The sequence below is a fragment of the Anopheles nili genome, chromosome X, assembly GCF_943737925.1.
Source record: "Anopheles nili chromosome X, idAnoNiliSN_F5_01, whole genome shotgun sequence".
NCBI classification, from domain to species: domain Eukaryota; kingdom Metazoa; phylum Arthropoda; class Insecta; order Diptera; family Culicidae; genus Anopheles; species Anopheles nili.
This window is the reverse complement of record NC_071293.1, coordinates 15,326,085-15,345,727: the sequence shown is the minus strand read 5'-3', so window position 1 is coordinate 15,345,727 and position 19,643 is coordinate 15,326,085. Positions and strand designations below refer to the sequence as shown.

At 42.0% G+C, this 19,643-nt stretch overlaps 1 protein-coding gene across 2 annotated transcripts in view; it reads left to right on the top strand.

Annotated features, from left to right (window-relative positions):
* Window positions 1–7,114: 7,114 nt before the first annotated feature.
* LOC128728442 (chitinase-3-like protein 2) overlaps window positions 7,115–19,643 on the top strand; it is a 32,886-nt gene continuing 20,357 nt past the window's right edge. For both annotated transcript variants that reach the window (XM_053822070.1, XM_053822069.1), the window contains exon 1: window positions 7,115–7,238. In XM_053822070.1, the coding sequence (XP_053678045.1) occupies window positions 7,121–7,238 (118 nt within the window). In that variant the 5' untranslated portion in view covers window positions 7,115–7,120. The remainder of the gene's footprint in view (window positions 7,239–19,643) is intronic.

Here is a 19,643-nt window from a genome sequence, read left to right as displayed (position 1 = left end):
GGACAACTATCACCCATCCTGTCCTCTTAAAACCGTTGAAGGATACATCGATGAATCTTTAGCTACGAAAACTCGCCTTGACTGGGTAATATTCGGACGGTGGGACATACATGGACGTAGTAGCGGAGAGAATACAACACTGTCCTTCCAGCGAACGCAGCTTTGTGAGTGCAAAGACATAAAGATAAGGCTAGATAATGCCTTAAAGAGAAGTTTTGCTCTAGAAGAGCCTCGTGAATCGCACAAGGACATTGTAAGATGTAAAGAGGACGAGATAGCGTTGGAAAAGCTACGACGACAACAAAATTAGTGGACGGTAGGTACACAACAGGTCTACTGTTTCGCTACAAATATACGGTGCTCTCAAAGAACTGGACGCTAGCCTTCAAACGAATGGAATGCCTTTAGCGAATAATGAACAGTGGCAAACATCTTAGAGACATTATGAACAGCAAGCTGAAGGAGTATTTAACAAAAGAATATGCTCGTTTGGATATATCAGAGATGTATCATCAAATGCGCATCAAAGCGCAAGATCAACAGAGCCAACGCTTCCTTTGGAAATGGGATCGCGAACAACTAGAACCGGACGAATATATTATGCTTCGGATGACGTTTGGGGCATCCTATTCGCCCAGCTTCGCGCAGTTTGTGAAGAACATCAACGCGGATCGATTCACGGAGCAATTCCCGCAGGCGTCGAAATGCATAAAAGAAGATCACTCCGTCGAAGATATGTTGACGAGTGTGGAAGAAATAGATGAGGCTATCACACTAGCTAACGACTTCATCCACCTACAGGGAGGATTCCCTCTTCACAATTGGTTGTCCAACTCTGCTGAGGTGCTCCAGCCTATCGGAAGCAGTTCGCTGCTATATAAAGACCATACTCTGGAACCGAGTTCAACGCCAAATAAAGTCCTCGGTATGTGGTGGGACTCACAGAACGACACGTTTTGCTTCAAAACACCAGCTTCACTCCACGACTTTCTAGATGATGTAGTACCTACCAAACGCCAGCTATTGAGTCTACTTATGTCGATATACGATCCCCTGAGACTACCAGATCTCGAAAAGATCTCCATCCCACGATGCTACCGTCGGCGAACGGATCTAACCGATAATAATAGCTTCATATCTTTGTAGATGCAGGAATCGATGGATTTGACGCAGTCGCGTACTTCCGATACGTGCAAAACGGAAACATTGAAGTTGCCCTCGTGGGAGGAAAAACGAGAGTGGCGCCGCTCAAGTACGCGTTATTTCCTAGATTAGAACTTCAATCAGCTGTACTCGGTACCCGATTAGCACAAACAATAATGAAGGTCACCAACAGAAGATTGAGAGTACACTCTTCTGGACCGACTCGAGGGATGTAATCTGCTGGCTACGATCTGATCATCGACGATACAGCACCTTCGTAGCACACCGCGTCGGCGAGATTTTGGAAGAAACTAACGTCGATGATTGGCACAGGATATCAACCCACTTTAATGTCACCGATGAAGCTACCAAGTGGTTTGAAATTAACACACACATCACTACTAGCTTATGGTTCACAGGACCAAAATTCTTGTGGTCTGTGGAAGAAAGCTGGATCTGCGAGTCGCCCCCGGTGTCAAGTACCGAAGAGGAGCAGCGGAAGACGGTCAACATCCATGAAGCCATCAGCACATCGATCGATTTTGATCGATTCTCGTGCTGGAAGCGTTTGCTATGGTCTATTGGGTATGTATGACGATTTATACATAACTCTAGACAACCGATAAACCGACAGACAGGTTCATTAATCAGCCTGGAAACTCAACTAGCCGAACGCATCATTATCAAGGAGGTATACCCAGGGGAATATCGCCTGCTAAGCAGTCAAAGCCCCCTATGCAACGGTAGTGCAAACCTGCCTCGTAACAGCCAACTAGCTAAACGCAGTCCTTACATGGATAGGGAAGCGATGCTCCGAGTCAAAGGAAGAATCGATGCCTGTACTTAAATAGGGCACGAGATCAAAAGATCCATTATCCTACCGGAAGGTGGCTATGTCACTGATTTTAAAGTTTACGACTATCATCGCCGGTACATACACCAGAACGCCTGTATGAACGAACCAAACGGTCTTGAATGATATTCCGGGAGAAGTAGGACATTCCGACCTTACGGAGGGCCTGTCATACAGTATGAGCCAGTTGCCAGTTTTGCAAGGTGAGGAATGGTTCCATTTTCGAGCCTATGATGGGAGATCTTCCAGCGGCTCGATTCTCACCGTTTATACGCCCGTTTACCTATACTGGAATCGACTATTTTTTACTCTTCGTTGTAGTAGGCAGACGGAAGATACAGAAACGATGGGGTGTACTGTTTACCTGTTTAACGGTGCGTCAATCCACACTAAAGCAGTGCCTTCCTTGTCGACTAGCCCATGTATTCTTCGACACATTATCGCTCGCCGCGGAACACCGGCTGAAATCTTTTCAGAAAAAGGGACCAATTTTTATCGGAGCCAACCGTGAATTCCAGGAAGCGCTAAAGGAGGTAAATGAAGATGAAATGATCGAGGCGATGAGCTTACAAGACACCAAATGGACCTTCAACCCTCCAGCGGCACCATACTTCGGGGGTGCATGGGAGACGTTGGTCCGAACCGTTAAGCAGACGCTGCATAACATTCAATTCTCGCGACACCCAACGGAAGCAATATTTAACAACTGGCTGATTGAATTCGAACAAATAGTAAATGCTCGGCCGCTGACAGACGTATCAGTTGATCGGGAACAAGATGATTCATCACCCCAAACCACTTCCTGTTAGAATCATCGGCTGGAGTAAACACTCTGGTACCATACACCGATTCGCCTGATACGTTGCGTAACAACTGGAAAACCTCGCAACTGTATGCCAATTTTTTTTTTTGAAAAAATGGATTGCGTCCTATTTACCAACGATAACGCGAAGGACGAAATGGTATCGACCTCGCCCACCATTCAAGAAATCAGATGTTGTGCTCATCGATGTTGAGAACCTCCCATGTGGAAGTTGACATAAAGCGCGTGTGATACGCGCAATCAAAACCAAAGACGACGTAGCTCGTAAAGTACACGTACGTTTAGCAAGTGGAAAACCACTCGAGCGACCGGCAGTTAAGATCGCGGTTACTGACGACGACGGATAAGGGAGTGATTTGCTGAGCCATAACACTGGGAGCCTGTGTTGTTAAACAACGTCGACGTTACCGGATAAGTGAGCGTCGGTGACAGTGGACACGAAAGAACTGGGCCGGCCCAGCTGAGTGGCTTAGTACGAGAGAAGTGAGAGAGAGTGCCCACGCCAGAGGGAGCTTGGATGACGCGGTCAAGAAACGGTGAATAGCAGAAAAAGACCGAACTGACACGTCTGAATTTTTAATTGTTTTCTCCAGCGTCAAATAAAGATAAAGGTGCAAATTAAACACGGCGTATTTATTCTTCGGCGTGCTACCCCCTGTTGCTTTCGCAACAGGTAGCTTGAACATCAATAGATAAATACTTGTTGTTATTGTGACATTTATTTTTATCGTAAGAAATGATACAAGATTCATTACAATGTAATTTTTAATCAGAACCTGGTTCTAATTTATGTGAACCAATTTGGGATGTCGAAAACAACTTTAGTTTAGATTCCAGCTGCAGTGATGTCAACGAAATGTTTTACAATTCAAGCGAGGATGACGACTAGACATTTTATTAATCCAATTTCGTAAATATTTCGATCACAGATTGTTTGCGTTACTTGACGCATACAACAATTTAATCTCGCAATTGCGTGAGAAAAATTTTAGCTATTTTGAAAGATAAAACCAATTGTATTTTTCTCAAAATTCCAAAATCTTACTAAAACATCCGCAATCTCGGTGTTTATCTATGACTGAAATTAATGGAGGACAATATTGGTACGAAGCGTCACAAACACTCGAAAGTACCGAGTTCGAATCTCGACTGAGCCTCGCCAAAAGAAGTTTTTTTACATTATTCAATGTTTGTTTTTTCTTAATTTTACTAACAAGAATATAAAAATCCCATTACATATATTCATGGAGAATCTCTTCATACTCATAAAAAGAGAAGAAATAACAGCGCGCAAGGCAAATGATGCAGAATTAACGAACAGCTCGAGCACTGGTTGGGCAAATCAGTAGGTGCACGTTCAATATAACTGTTCAAAATATAACAATAAAACTGTGAAGGGGTTAACTTAAAGAATGTCGTAGCATACTTTAATGTAAAGAAAGGATGAATGAAGTGAAACTGTGGAAGGGAATACCGCCATGATTCTCGGACTGTTGTTTTCAAAGGATTATTAGCATTTTAAAAAACCGATGAGGATTTCAGTAAAGATTCTTATGACAAACATCATAAAAGACCATCGCCAATTTACATATTCAAAATATTAATATTATCGATGACGCAATTACACCTGATCATCTGCAACAAATCAATTTAGGAGTAAGAGTTGATTTTGTTTTTCAGCATTACATAGCTATCAGGCATGTTATTTGGCATGGCGAATGTTTTAATTTTCTCTACGGAATTTGGCACCAAATGTTTGAACGATTGCAAAAGATATTTTACGATATTGCAATAGCCAACTCTTATTTTTTACCATTGAATTTATCTCGGCACGATGCAAGAGTCCAGATTGCTTGGCCATCCAGCTTTATTACGTGTTTCCGAGGGATACTCATCAATCTTAATTATTTGTGGAACCGCCAATAATTGGCCATATGTCATGTTAGCTCACATTAATATTTGAGCGCCGACTATTCTTTTTAAAGAATTTTAGAAGAATTAGATTTTTGAAGAATTAGATTTTTGTAAATAAAATCTCATAGGATATTAGAAAAAGACACAACAACAAACTTGCTATCATTCTACAACAATGTTATCAGAGACAAATCATTTCCTTTACAACTTCTGTCCGAAGAATAAGGAGTGTTTATTACCATGGCGAACCATATATAATTTGATTTGGCGTGTGTATTACACGTTGAAATATTGTAAATATTTCAAGGTAGAGAAAACGCAAGCCGCGAGCGCAAGCCTCGAGCGCAATTACGCTCGCGCAAGCCTCGAGCGCAATTACGCTCGCGCTTACAGCTGCGCTCTCTTTCAGAACAAACGCGCAGACGGAAGAATCTACAAGAGGGAATACAGTACATTTTATTGCGTTTTTCATATTTCATTATTTTGTTTGCGGTGGCGTCTTTCAGCTGCGTGTACGGGGAATAAACGCCTTCATCGTCCAGTAGCACTGTTTGCCTGCATGGCCAATTGCATTTAGTTCACGTCTATCATCAATATTTCTAGTGGTGAAATGCTGCTACATAGTTTCCTCGTCAAACAGGAGCAAACATGAAACAACGACGGGGAATAAACGCCTTCATCGTCCAGTAGCACTGCTTGCCAGCATAGTCCATAGCCTAGTCCTGCATAGTAGTTCCCTCGTCAAGCAGCAGCAAACATGAAATAAGATAATGAAAGTGTTAGAATACAGTTCAAACTCCAATTGCGATGATTTTTAACCTACCTCAACGGTAACGCTTCCTCTGCGATGATGCGACCTTTCTCCAAGAACAGCACTTGCACACTGGCAGTTTGAGTTTTCTCTTGAACTTACACGTACTCTTCGCCGTTTGCTTCGATCCACTAATTTGCTAAGTCCGCTTCGCCGACGCATCGGCTGGACTTAGAATTTGGAGAAACGCGCACACAAACTCAAAATCGCTGCTGACTGCCGAACACATGCACACGCATAAGGGTAGGGTACGAAAGTGCAAAGCGGAGAAAGGGCTAGATTTCGTTCGCTTCGTACAGCCAAGCGGGGAAAAATCACCCAAAATCGCTCAAACCGGTGAAGTACAGGTAGAAAATCATCTTTTGTCTCTTTCCCGCTACCACAGAGCTTCGGCTCTCGTCACCAGAGTTCAGCCGTCCCGATTGTGTCCCTGTGTTGGTTATCATTCCCGTCGTTTTTAAATGATTTTTTTATTATGGAATATTCATGGAAATGATTTTACTGTGACGAATCTTAGTTTTTTGTAAACGTAGCTGAAGACAAATTGAAATTGTGCTTTGTTTTGAACCTCATAACGATGCAAAGAAAATTTCCGATAGAAACACGGATGTAGGAACACAAAGATAAACACCTTCCGGCTACGTAACGATTGGGTCACAAGAACGGCTTAATCTACAAGCGAAGAAGATTGCTTTTAGTACAGTTCATTATAGAAAGGAGAAATATTTTGATTTCGCGATCGAAACTCTTCTGAGACCCCCCATACACAGCGCTGACTATCCAGCTACGAGTAATTAAAAAAAAAGTCATGAAAATCTTGGCTAATCATAGCAAGGTAGGCCATGTCATTACGACGTGCTCAATTGTGAGCGGGCCAGTAAAGAAGAAGAATATTGTCACAGTTTGTTATATTTCTGCTTATCTCATCTGCAAAAAACGGTAGAAACATGGAAAGGCTTTCCAGAATTCGTTGAAAAACTAGTTTGTAAACAGAATCACGGAAGGGCTATCAAAAATCCATAAAAAAATCAGTATTAAAAATACGTTAACCAGTTTGCTATTTTTCTTCTTCTTTACTGGCCCGCTCATAATTGAGAGCTCGTCGTACTAACATGGCCTACCTTGCTATATTTAGACAAGGCTTTCATGGCGTAAAGGTAAACTAATTTATGTGGCTAATGCTATTTTTTATACCTATTTTACATCGCCTAATACTTCTAAAATAGTCTGTTTAATTGTAGATGCTGAACTGCTGAAATTTGAGATTTTTGTCAAGCTTTATTTACTTTGAAGCCTTGTTTCTTCGAAGATTTACGCATTTACGCTAGAGATCTGTAATTTCGGAATTTTCTTAGTTCACTGTCTGGTTTTCAATAAGCAATATCAGATTTAACACAAGCGAAAAAAACAAATGGGACTTATGACAGCCCTTGCCCCTACATTCGTCGTCAGGAAGGTAATCGGGCGACGAGGGCTTAAACATTTTCATCATATATCGTTGTATAGTTCATGTAGGAATGTTTTATAAAAAATATTGATTCGTTCTTGTGCATTAAAATGTTACAGGAGGAAAAATATGAAACTGCCTTGCTATGCGTTGATCGTATGTTGCGCCGCCCTGTCTATTCTTACTGTCTTTGCTGCATGGGAAATGCTTTATCATCAAAGCTTAGTAATACCTCCGGTATTGATAGGTAAGCTGACTAAACCTCTTTTTTTGCAAGTAAATTTCATCACTCCTCCTCCGTTTCCTATCATGACTATTATTGGATTTTTGTCAAATTCTTTCGTTCGTTGCCGATTCCCACCAACCATATCCTCACATTCTCTTCACGATTATGTTTTTGAATCAACCCGTTATTTCCAATATATTTATACATTGTAAAATATATGAATTTTTAGTTTCTGTCCCACTCGGACGCTATCGGACACAGATGGTCATAGTGCAAATGTGTTCAACACCCGTAATATTTGTTATTTATTTACTTATTAGAAACTACATCCACTACTTAGCTGTCTTGACCTATGCTAAGGAAAGTCAGAATCGCTCGCGGTTGAGCGCTGTCGTCTGCCAATCTTTAATCCCGGTCTTTTTGGTGGATGCATCCACGCCTTCGCTCCATGGGTCCACCAAAAAGAACTTTCGGTCCACCAAAATGGATTTTTGTAGTAATGAAGTGAAGAACATTGCATTGTATGTTCGGTTTTACGCAGAATTGTTGATACGGGAACTATATAGCTTAATGTGGGGATGCTGGTGGTGTTCCGTTAATTGATCTAGTTCAGTCTCACAAAAAAGCATGAAAAAAATGACAGAGAGATTTTATTATTGTTAATTGGTTCCCAAAGGATGAATGTTGTATTTTGCTGTGTGCAAGTGTGTGTTAGCAGTTATATACTTTGTTTTTTTTAGAAGAGAAATGCCCAAACACGCATGCTCTGAAAAAGAATATCCAGGAGAGTGTGGGCCACGAACCCACTGAAACTCTTCTGTCAGTGAAACGCTATTACAAATGAACGCATAGCCTGAAAGCTGCGTTTCCCCAATATGTCATGATCCTAAGATATGGAACGAAGAGAAACAATTTGATTTGTGAGCTCGTTGTTGTTGGTTATTCGATTATGTGGCTAACCGTATCAGATTGGGTAAGATCGTTCAATCGCCAAAAACCTCTCGGTACACCACATTTTTGATTTCAACACCGTCCTGATCCTCGTTCTCTGAGTTCACGTTCAGTATTGCCTTGTTCCGTCGCGAGATCACACGAGACAGTGCGATATATTTGTACTGGTACGCAAATACAGCCCTAGATGGTGTAATGATTGCCCTTGCGATTTATTGATTGTCAGTTCGCCTCTGGCCACGAAGCGATAAGGATCGTTTGCAGATCGCTCGTGCAGAAAACAAAAAATCTATTTTAAGAAGTCTAGTGCTATCTCTCTCTCCCATTATGGGGAAGAGAAAACGTAAAAGTGTTAAAAAGGTAGGAAGAGCATCTGCCAGCTCTTCTGAAGAGACATGCGAGGCTGCTAATGGTGTTAGTACAACAGTCTCTCCTCCAGCCCAACCATCTGGGCCTAAACGTACGTGTCTACCTGATCCCGATCAGGGGTCAATAACCGTTCCGAAGATGTGCGAGTCTTCGCTAGCCCCAAGTCTCAGTGATAGCGACATTGAGAGTGGGTGAATTTCGATAGGTTCGCTCCCGTCGCCGATCCTCCATGTTAGCCTCAGCTGTCTCTGCTCTGGCTCCTAATACTAGTACGTGCTCTGTCACCACAACCTCGTCCGCTGCCTCTCCTATGGTAACCAGTGGACCCACCGTCGCCGTCGCTCCTCTGTTTGAGTCGACCAAATTCACCTCTGGACCCTCATGTTTCATCATGTTGACTGGGCTCGATTTGGCCGATTGGTGGATAGGTCTATTCAGCCGGTGTTGGTGAACCCTGTTGGAGTCAACTCCATTGATAATGCCATTTCCGACCTGGAAAAGGCTATTAAGCATGCCGAAGCAGTTTGCGTCAAGCAAGTTCCAGTGACCCGAGAGTTCATTGTCCTTGATCCCTACACACGATCACTGATTAAGCAGAGAAATATCACTAGGCGACAATTTCAGCGTATAGGTGACCGATACTACAAATGTTTTGCTGCATCGCTGGCTAGAATGATCTCTTCTAGAGTAGATGAGATTAGAAATAATAACTTTGGCTCATTAGTCCAGAGCTTGGACGATAGATCTCCTGCTTTCTGGAAAGTAGCAATAGTCCTGCGGAAAAGACCAAAGCCAGTTCCACCAATGATATCTGGGAGTAAAACCTTGATCACCCCAGTTGAGAAAGTCAAAGCTCTTGCTGATCAGTTTGCATGTTCGCATCAAATTGGAGCCTCTCTGACCAGTCCTCATGAAGCAAAAGTTTCTGAAAGCATGTTTCGTCTGCAAAATACTTCAATAAATATGCCATCTTCTGCGAAGATCACGGCTGACGGAGTCCGCCAAGCGCTGAGACGGATGAGAAATATGAAGGATTTGATGGAATCCATAACATCCTTCTGAAGCACTTACAAGACAAGACCATCTATCGGATTGTCGAGATCTTCAACTCATGCCTTATATTGGGCTTCTTTCCCAGTGCCTAGAAGAGTGCTAGGGTAGTTCCTATCCTTAAACCAGGGAAAGATCCAACGCTCCCTGCGAGTTACCGACCAATAAGCCTTCTCCCTTCAATGTTCGAGAGATTAATCCTGAATCGCATCCACGATACGGTATTTGAGTTGAATGTACTTCCGCCACAGCAGTATGGTTTCCGGCCTGAACACTCCACTGTCTATCAACTGCTTAGACTGAAGGGCACTGTTTTACGGAATAAAGAAATGGCTAGGTCAACCGTCGTCACCTTGCTGGATGTCGAGAAGGCATTCGACAAAGTCTGGCACGATGGGCTTATTCATAAACTTTTAGGTTTCGGCCTTTCCGTGTACATTGTCAAGATGCTAAGTAGTTATTTGAGAGAGAGGATGTTAAGAGTTGCGCTAGGTTCGGCTCTATCAGACCAAGTAACAATATCGGCAGGAGTTCCTCAGGGAAGTTTACTAGGCCCGATGCTATACATATTATATACAGCGGATATACCTGTCCTACCCAGTGACGGTCAGATATTCCTCTACGCAAACGATACTGCCATCGCAGTGAGGGGTAGATCACTAGTCGAACTGAGGAGCCTGCATGCCAGTATTCTTCAGATATGCTGCAGCCTGGAAGATCAAAATCAATACTTTCAAAACTCAGGCGATAATATTTCCTTATAACCAACGTTGGTCTCTTCGTCCTACTCTACAAAGTAGGCTAGTGATCGAAGGGCTCCCTATCAATTGGTCGCCAGTAGCAAAATACTTACGGCTTATATTTGCTCATCGTTTGCTTTTCCGAGCCCATGTTGAGTCTATTATTCACAGGAGCGCCATACTCTTGCGCATCCTGTATCCGTTAATATGTCGATGGTCTAAACTGTCCTTTCCAAACAAACTCGCTAAATTCAAGCAAATTGTCTTACCGGCTGTGCTATATACCTCGTCAGTTTGGGGAACAACTGCACCAACACATCGTCACAGACTGCAGATTATGCTCAATCGTTGGATGCGCATGATCGCTAACGTTGATCGCTACATACGAAAATCGGAACTGTATTCGATTTCCAATACGCAGCCCCAAGATGCGATGTTAGCTAGCATCCTGCATAAATTTCATAAGAAATGCGAGGAATCTCCTCATCTCATTATAAGAAATCTCGTTCTGGATTCCTAGCGCCTCCTTTTATTTATGAAAGGATTACTGTTAAGTAAGTTGGGGTAGCTTCATTAATGCTAAGTAGGCTAGTTAGTTTAAAGAAGTAATTAAGTTATCAATAAGTAGTCATGGTTTCAAGTATCGCTTATCACATGTTTCTTTCCTCACAAAACTTTTGCAAACGCCCACGAGCACTGCACTACGCAATAACCTTACACCTGAAAAGTTAATTAAGCTGCATCCTGTGTATTAATCCAAAACTACCTGTGAATACTTAAATACTTGAAATATAAACTTATATATCTTTATTGATTGTCATCGCAAAACACACCTGTACCGCACGACAAGAAACATTTGCGATGTATCGTCCGTCTTGACGTTTTATGAGCTTGTCACGTCCTGGCTCCATACAAATTTCCAAGCCGTAGCGTTGTGGATGGGTGTGTTTCCCATCGTCGTGAGCATCGCTCGTACTGCTCATCACCCCGCTCCACACAGCTCCCACAAACTAGCTCATTTTTCTTTTCACGCGCAACCCAATTGGCAGGAATAGCTCAAAATAACTCATGACGGAGGCTCTCAAAAGGCTTGAAATTTGTGGTTTTGTCAACAAAATGTAAGCCTCGGCCGGAAACGCTCGTGCGTGCTTCGGCCCTTTTCCCCTTCGCTTTCATTTCTCATTTCTGCAGTTCAGTTTCTTTCAAGGTAGAGAGAACGCAAGCCGCGAGCGCAAGCCTCGAGCGCAGTTTCGCTCGCGCTTACGGCTGCGCTCTCTTTCAGAACAAACGCGCAGACGGAAGAACCTACAAGAGGGAATACAGTACATTTTATTGCGTTTTTCATATTTCATTATTTTGTTTGCGGTGGCGTCTTTCAGCTGCGTGTACGGGGAATAAACGCCTTCATCGTCCAGTAGCACTGTTTGCCTGCATGGCCAATTGCATGTAGTTCACATCTATCACCAGTATTTCCAGTGGTGAAATGCTGCGACATAGTTTCCACGTCCAACAGGAGCAAACATGAAACAACGACGGGGAATAAACGCCTTCATCGTCCAGTAGCACTGCTTGCCAGCATAGTCCATAGCCTAGTCCTGCATAGTAGTTCCCTCGTCAAGCAGCAGCAAACATGAAATAAGATAATGAAAGTGTTAGAATACAGTTCAAACTCCAATTGCGATGATTTTTAACCTACCTCAACGGTAACGCTTCCTCTGCGATGATGCGACCTTTCTCCTAGAACAGCACTTGCACATTGGCAGTTTGAGTTTTCTCTTGAACTTTCTCATCGCCGTTTGCTTCGATCCACTAATTTGCTAAGTGCGCTTCGCCGACGCATCGGCTGGACTTAAAATTTGGAGAAACGCGCACACAAACCCAAAATCGCTGCTGACAGCTGCACATATACACACGCACAAGGGAACGACGATGCAAAGCGGAGAAAGCTAGCCCATTTCGTTAGCTTCGTTCAGCCAAGCGGGGAAAAATCACCCAAAATCGCTCAAACCGATGAGGGGCATGTAGAAAATCATCTTTTGTTTCTTTTGTTCTTTTTTTTGATCGACGGTTGGCTCGACTATCGAGCCGACGTTGCGCATATTCGCCTCGACCGTCGCGTCGACGTCGAAATGCAGTCAAAAGTCGACGTTTCATGAGGATGTTGCCTAGCATGTGTTGTGTTCCAAATCAATGGCGCTCGCGTAAAATTGAGTGATCATGAAATAAAAAAAATCCATGTGGAAGGAAGCTCAGGCCTGTACGCTCTCGTTATTTTCGGTTCAAGCTCCTCTTGACCATGTGGCGACCGCCGCGAGCGCATATCGGAATGGAACATTAGCTCTGAGTGTTCTAAGTGTCGAAACGATTCCCCCCCTATGCTCTTATTCGTTCTGTTTAGGTCTTGTTGTGCTTGGCTGTCTTGCTTTTTCTGCCTCTATTCCTTTTCTTTGCAAATTTGAATTATTTCGGGTCGAATTAGAGAGGTGAGAAGTTAGAAATGATGAGATGAAGTTTTGTCTTGCAATGTTTGAGCGTCGAAAATTTACCGATTCAGCCGTCGAGTCTCATATTATGTGCCCCGTTGCTAACGGTTGACTTTATTTCTTTTAAGGCCAACTTATGACGCAGATTAAAATGTATATTGAGATCGCTGAGAACACCATACTAACCATAACGTGAAACTGACTTGAATTTGCCTAGCAGAATCTCGTCTCGCAAGTTTGTTTCTGATCTGCACCATTATTTCACGTTCATGGTCGGCACATCACAATCAAAAAGACAGATAGTTTTAGTGGATTTAAAAAAATGATTAAGGTATTTGGCACTTGGCAGTGTGCTTGGATTAAACTTCTTACAGACTAAATTATTTCTTTTGAGCAAATGAGTAGGAACCATCAAGAGATATGAGCGTAAATATTTCAGTCAAATTATATGTCTTTGACAATATAAAAAACTAATCTTTCTACAGTCGATTTTATTTATTTGAAAGTAGAAAAACATTGAATATAATTACGGACTTTAACTCAACATTACTTACTTACTTACTTATCAGGCGCTACAACCGCTTGGCGGTCTTGGCCTGCTCCAGGAGAAACCGGAACCGCTCGCGGTCGAGCGTCGTCGTCTGCCAATCGTTGATCCCGGCTTTTTTGGCGGACGCATCCACGCCATCACTCCATCTCAGTTTGGGCCTACCACGCCTCCTCTGTCCATGTGTTTATCATAAACGAAATTCCTTCGCTAAGGGTAAAATCAATGTAATAGTTTTCTGATCGAAGCAAATTGCTGTACCTTTTGCCAGAAAGCCTACCTTCGAGCTTGCTTATGAGTAAATTTAATACCATAATTTGTTAATGTCAACAAGCACCTGAATCGTTATGAAAATGTGGCATGTAAACCAATCGCAGAAACAATTGTTGGTCTATGCTTTAAATTGAAGACAATGAATAGAATTTCTCATGCATGGCATCTTATGAATGCATCTCTCCTATAGGAAAAGCTATCGTAAACGTAATTTAGACAATTTCGCGACGAATACAAAATTGATAAAATAAAATGTCCCATACGGTTTTTCCTCCGGTTTTCTTCTACTGTGTGATTCCCTGAAATAGCTAAATCATTTTGTTGAGGTATCGGAAAGGGTTAAACTTATTTTGAAATTATAAATTTATTAAGAATGGGAAACCCCTAATTGAAATTCGCTAAATATAAGAGAATCTTCTAATCGTTGCTCCACGGATATTCCTTTTTGGTAATAACATTGAGTGGTTGAGCTACGTTAGGGCCGCTCAGTAGGGGTTTGAAGCTCAAGACGAGTACGGTGATAGTTTTGGTACAGACAGAAAGGGACAAAAACTCGTGACGACCCCGGCCGATATGCGTGACAGTAAAAATGAGCTAGTTTGTGGGAGCTGTGTGGAGCGGGGTGATGAGCGGTACGAGCGATGCTCACGACGATGGGAAACTCACCCATGCACAACGCTACGGCTTGGAAATTTGTATGGAGCCAGGAGGTGACAAGCTCATAAAACGTCAAGACGGACGATACATCGCAAATTTTGCTTGTCGTGCGGAGTCGTTACGACACTACACGACTAGCATTTAGGGCTGTGGCGACGTTAAATATCGTCGGCTCGACCGTCGAGCCGACGTTTCGTATCGTCGCCTCGACCGTCGCGTCGACGTCGAGATGCAGTAAAAAGTCGACGTTTCATGAGGATGTTGCCTAGCATGTGTTGCAAATCAATGGCGCTCACGTAAAATTGAGTGATCATGAAATAAAAAAAAAATCCATTTGGAAGGAAGCTCAGGCCCGTACGCTCTGCTCTCGTTATTTTCGCTTCAAGCTCTTCTTGACCGTGTGGCCGCGAGTGCATATCGGAGTGGAACATTAGCTCTGAGTGTACTAAGTGTCGAAACGATTCTCCCCCCTATGCTCTTATTCGTTCTGATTAGGTCTTGTTGTGCTTGGCTGCCTTGCTTTTTCTGCCTCTCTTCTCTTTGCTTTGCAAATTTGAATTATTTCGGGTCGAATTAGAGAGGGGAGAAGTTAGAATTGATGAGATATGAAATTTTGTATTGAAATGATTGAGCGTCGAAAATTTACCGATTCAGCCGTCGAGTCTCATATTATGTGCCCCGTTGCTAACGGTTGACTTTCTTTCTTTTAAGGCAAAATTATGACGCCGATTAAAATATATTTTGAGATCGCTGAGAACCCCATATTACCCATAACGTGAAACTGACTTGAATTTGCTTAGCAAAATACCGTCTCGCAAGTTTGTTTCTGATCTGCACCATTATTTCACGTTCATGGTCGGCACATCACAATCAAAAAGACAGATATTTTTAGTGGATTTAAAAAAATGATTAGGGTATTTGGCGCTAAGTGTGCTTGGATTAAACTTCTTACACACTAAATTATATCTTTCGAGCAAATGAGTAGGAACCATCAAGAGATATGAGCGTAAATATTTCAGTCAAAATCATATGTTTTTGACAATATAAAAAACTAATCTTTCAACAGTCGATATTATTTATATGAAAGTAGAAAAAAACATTGAACATAATTACGGACTTTAACTCAACCTTACAAAAGCGTTATCCATATCTGGCTGGTTTGCAGGGAAGGACTTCCGTTTCCCATGTTTAGGTGATGGAGCTCGGTAGGTAATATATCGATCGGTAATAAATACGTTGGTAATATCCATCGATCCCCCGATATCGTGATTCCTATCGCCAACCAATCATTCCTTATCATTCCGCATACTTTCAATTGTACTGGATTTGCTCTACGGTGTTTATCATAAACAGAATTCCTTCGCTAAGGGTAAAACCAATCCTATAGCTTTCTGATCGAAGCGATTGGCTAAATGTACGAATTGCTGTATCTTTTACCAGAAAGCCTACCCTTGGTTATGAGTAAATTCAATACCATATTTTGTTAATATAAACAAGCACCTGAATCGTTATGAAAATGTGCTTTGCAAACCAATCGTAGAAACAATTGCCGGTCTATGCTTTAAATTGAAGTCAATGAATTTCGCATGCATGGCATCTTATGAATGCATCTCTCCTATAGGTAAAGCTATCGTAAACGTAATTTAGACAATTTCGCGACGATTACAAAATTGATAACATAAATTGTCCCATACGGTTTTCCCTCCGATTTTCTTCTACTGTGTGATTTGCTTAAATGGTTGAACCATTTTGTTGAGGCATCGGAAAGGGTTAAACTTATTTTGAAATTATTAATTTATTAAGAATGGGAAACCCCTAATTGAAATTCGCTAAATATAAGCGATCGCTACAAACTTCTAGTCGTTGTTCCACGGACATTCCGTTCTGATAATAACATTGAGTGATTGAGCTACGTTAGGGCCGCTCAGTACGGGTTTGAAGCTCAAGACGAGTGCGGAGATAGTTTTGGTACAGACAGAACGGAACAAAAACTCGTGACGACCCCGGCCGATACGAGTGACAAGAAAAATGAGCTAGTTTGTGGGAGCTGTGTGGAGCGGGGTGTTGAGCGGTACGCGCGGTGCTCACGACGATAGCAAACACACCCATGCACAACGCTACGGATTGGAAATTTGTATGGATCGAAGAGGTGACAAGCTCATGAAACGTCGAGACGAACGATACATCCCAAATTTTGCTTGTAGTGTACAAGCAAAATTTGCGATGTATCGTACGTCCCGACGTTTCATGAGCTTGTCACCTCTTCGATCCATACAAATTTCCAATCCGTAGCGTTGTGCATGGTTGTGTTTGATATCGTCGAGAGCATCGCGCGTACCGATCAACACTCCGCTCCACATAGCTCCCACAAACTAGCTCATTTTTCTTGTCACTCGTATCGGCCGGGGTCGTCACGAGTTTTTGTTCCGTTCTGTCTGTACCAAAACTATCACCGCACTCGTCTTGAGCTTCAAACCCGTACTGAGCGGCCCTAACGTAGCTCAATCACTCAATGTTATTATCAGAACGGAATGCCCGTGGAACAACGACTAGAAGTTTGTAGCGATCGCTTATATTTAGCGAATTTCAATTAGGGGTTTCCCATTCTTAATAAATTAATAATTTCAAAATAAGTTTAACCCTTTCCGATGCCTCAACAAAATTGTTCAACCATTTAAGCAAATCACACAGTAGAAGAAAACCGGAGGAAAAACCGTATGGGACAATTTATTTTATCAATTTTGTAATCGTCGCGAAATTGTCTAAATTACGTTTACGATAGCTTTTCCTATAGGAGAGATGCATTCATAAGATGCCATGCATGCGAAATTTTATTCATTGACTTCAATATATGTCTCATATTATGTGCCCCGTTGCTAACGGTTGACTTTATTTCTTTTAAGGCCATCTTATGACGCAGATTAAAATGTATATTGAGATCGCTGAGAACACCATACTAACCATAACGTGAAACTGACTTGAATTTGCCTAGCAGAATCTCGTCTCGCAAGTTTGTTTCTGATCTGCACCATTATTTCACGTTCATGGTCGGCACATCACAATCAAAAAGACAGATAGTTTTAGTGGATTTAAAAAAATGATTAAGGTATTTGGCACTTGGCTGTGTGCTTGGATTAAACTTCTTACAGACTAAATTATTTCTTTTGAGCAAATGAGTAGGAACCATCAAGAGATATGAGCGTAAATATTTCAGTCAAATTATATGTCTTTGACAATATAAAAAACTAATCTTTCTACAGTCGATTTTATTTATTTGAAAGTAGAAAAACATTGAATATAATTACGGACTTTAACTCAACATTACTTACTTACTTACTTATCAGGCGCTACAACCGCTTGGCGGTCTTGGCCTGCTCCAGGAGAAACCGGAACCGCTCGCGGTCGAGCGTCGTCGTCTGCCAATCGTTGATCCCGGCTTTTTTGGCGGACGCATCCACGCCATCACTCCATCTCAGTTTGGGCCTACCACGCCTCCTCTGTCCATGTGTTTATCATAAACGAAATTCCTTCGCTAAGGGTAAAATCAATGTAATAGTTTTCTGATCGAAGCAAATTGCTGTACCTTTTGCCAGAAAGCCTACCTTCGAGCTTGCTTATGAGTAAATTTAATACCATAATTTGTTAATGTCAACAAGCACCTGAATCGTTATGAAAATGTGGCATGTAGACCAATCGCAGAAACAATTGTTGGTCTATGCTTTAAATTGAAGACAATGAATAGAATTTCTCATGCATGGCATCTTATGAATGCATCTCTCCTATAGGAAAAGCTATCGTAAACGTAATTTAGACAATTTCGCGACGAATACAAAATTGATAAAATAAAATGTCCCATACGGTTTTTCCTCCGGTTTTCTTCTACTGTGTGATTCCCTGAAATAGCTAAATCATTTTGTTGAGGTATCGGAAAGGGTTAAACTTATTTTGAAATTATAAATTTATTAAGAATGGGAAACCCCTAATTGAAATTCGCTAAATATAAGAGAATCTTCTAATCGTTGCTCCACGGATATTCCTTTTTGGTAATAACATTGAGTGGTTGAGCTACGTTAGGGCCGCTCAGTAGGGGTTTGAAGCTCAAGACGAGTACGGTGATAGTTTTGGTACAGACAGAAAGGGACAAAAACTCGTGACGACCCCGGCCGATATGCGTGACAGTAAAAATGAGCTAGTTTGTGGGAGCTGTGTGGAGCGGGGTGATGAGCGGTACGAGCGATGCTCACGACGATGGGAAACTCACCCATGCACAACGCTACGGCTTGGAAATTTGTATGGAGCCAGGAGGTGACAAGCTCATAAAACGTCAAGACGGACGATACATCGCAAATTTTGCTTGTCGTGCGGAGTCGTTACGACACTACAAGCAAAATTTGCGATGTATCGTACGTCCCGACGTTTCATGAGCTTGTCACCTCTTCGATCCATACAAATTTCCAATCCGTAGCGTTGTGCATGGTTGTGTTTGATATCGTCGTGAGCATCGCGCGTACCGATCAACACTCCGCTCCACATAGCTCCCACAAACTAGCTCATTTTTCTTGTCACTCGTATCGGCCGGGGTCGTCACGAGTTTTTGTTCCGTTCTGTCTGTACCAAAACTATCACCGCACTCGTCTTGAGCTTCAAACCCGTACTGAGCGGCCCTAACGTAGCTCAATCACTCAATGTTATTATCAGAACGGAATGCTCGTGGAACAACGACTAGAAGTTTGTAGCGATCGCTTATATTTAGCGAATTTCAATTAGGGGTTTCCCATTCTTAATAAATTAATAATTTCAAAATAAGTTTAACCCTTTCCGATGCCTCAACAAAATTGTTCAACCATTTAAGCAAATCACACAGTAGAAGAAAACCGGAGGAAAAACCGTATGGGACAATTTATTTTATCAATTTTGTAATCGTCGCGAAATTGTCTAAATTACGTTTACGATAGCTTTTCCTATAGGAGAGATGCATTCATAAGATGCCATGCATGCGAAATTCTATTCATTGACTTCAATATATGTCTCATATTATGTGCCCCGTTGCTAACGGTTGACTTTATTTCTTTTAAGGCCAACTTATGACGCAGATTAAAATGTATATTGAGATCGCTGAGAACACCATACTAACCATAACGTGAAACTGACTTGAATTTGCCTAGCAGAATCTCGTCTCGCAAGTTTGTTTCTGATCTGCACCATTATTTCACGTTCATGGTCGGCACATCACAATCAAAAAGACAGATAGTTTTAGTGGATTTAAAAAAATGATTAAGGTATTTGGCACTTGGCAGTGTGCTTGGATTAAACTTCTTACAGACTAAATTATTTCTTTTGAGCAAATGAGTAGGAA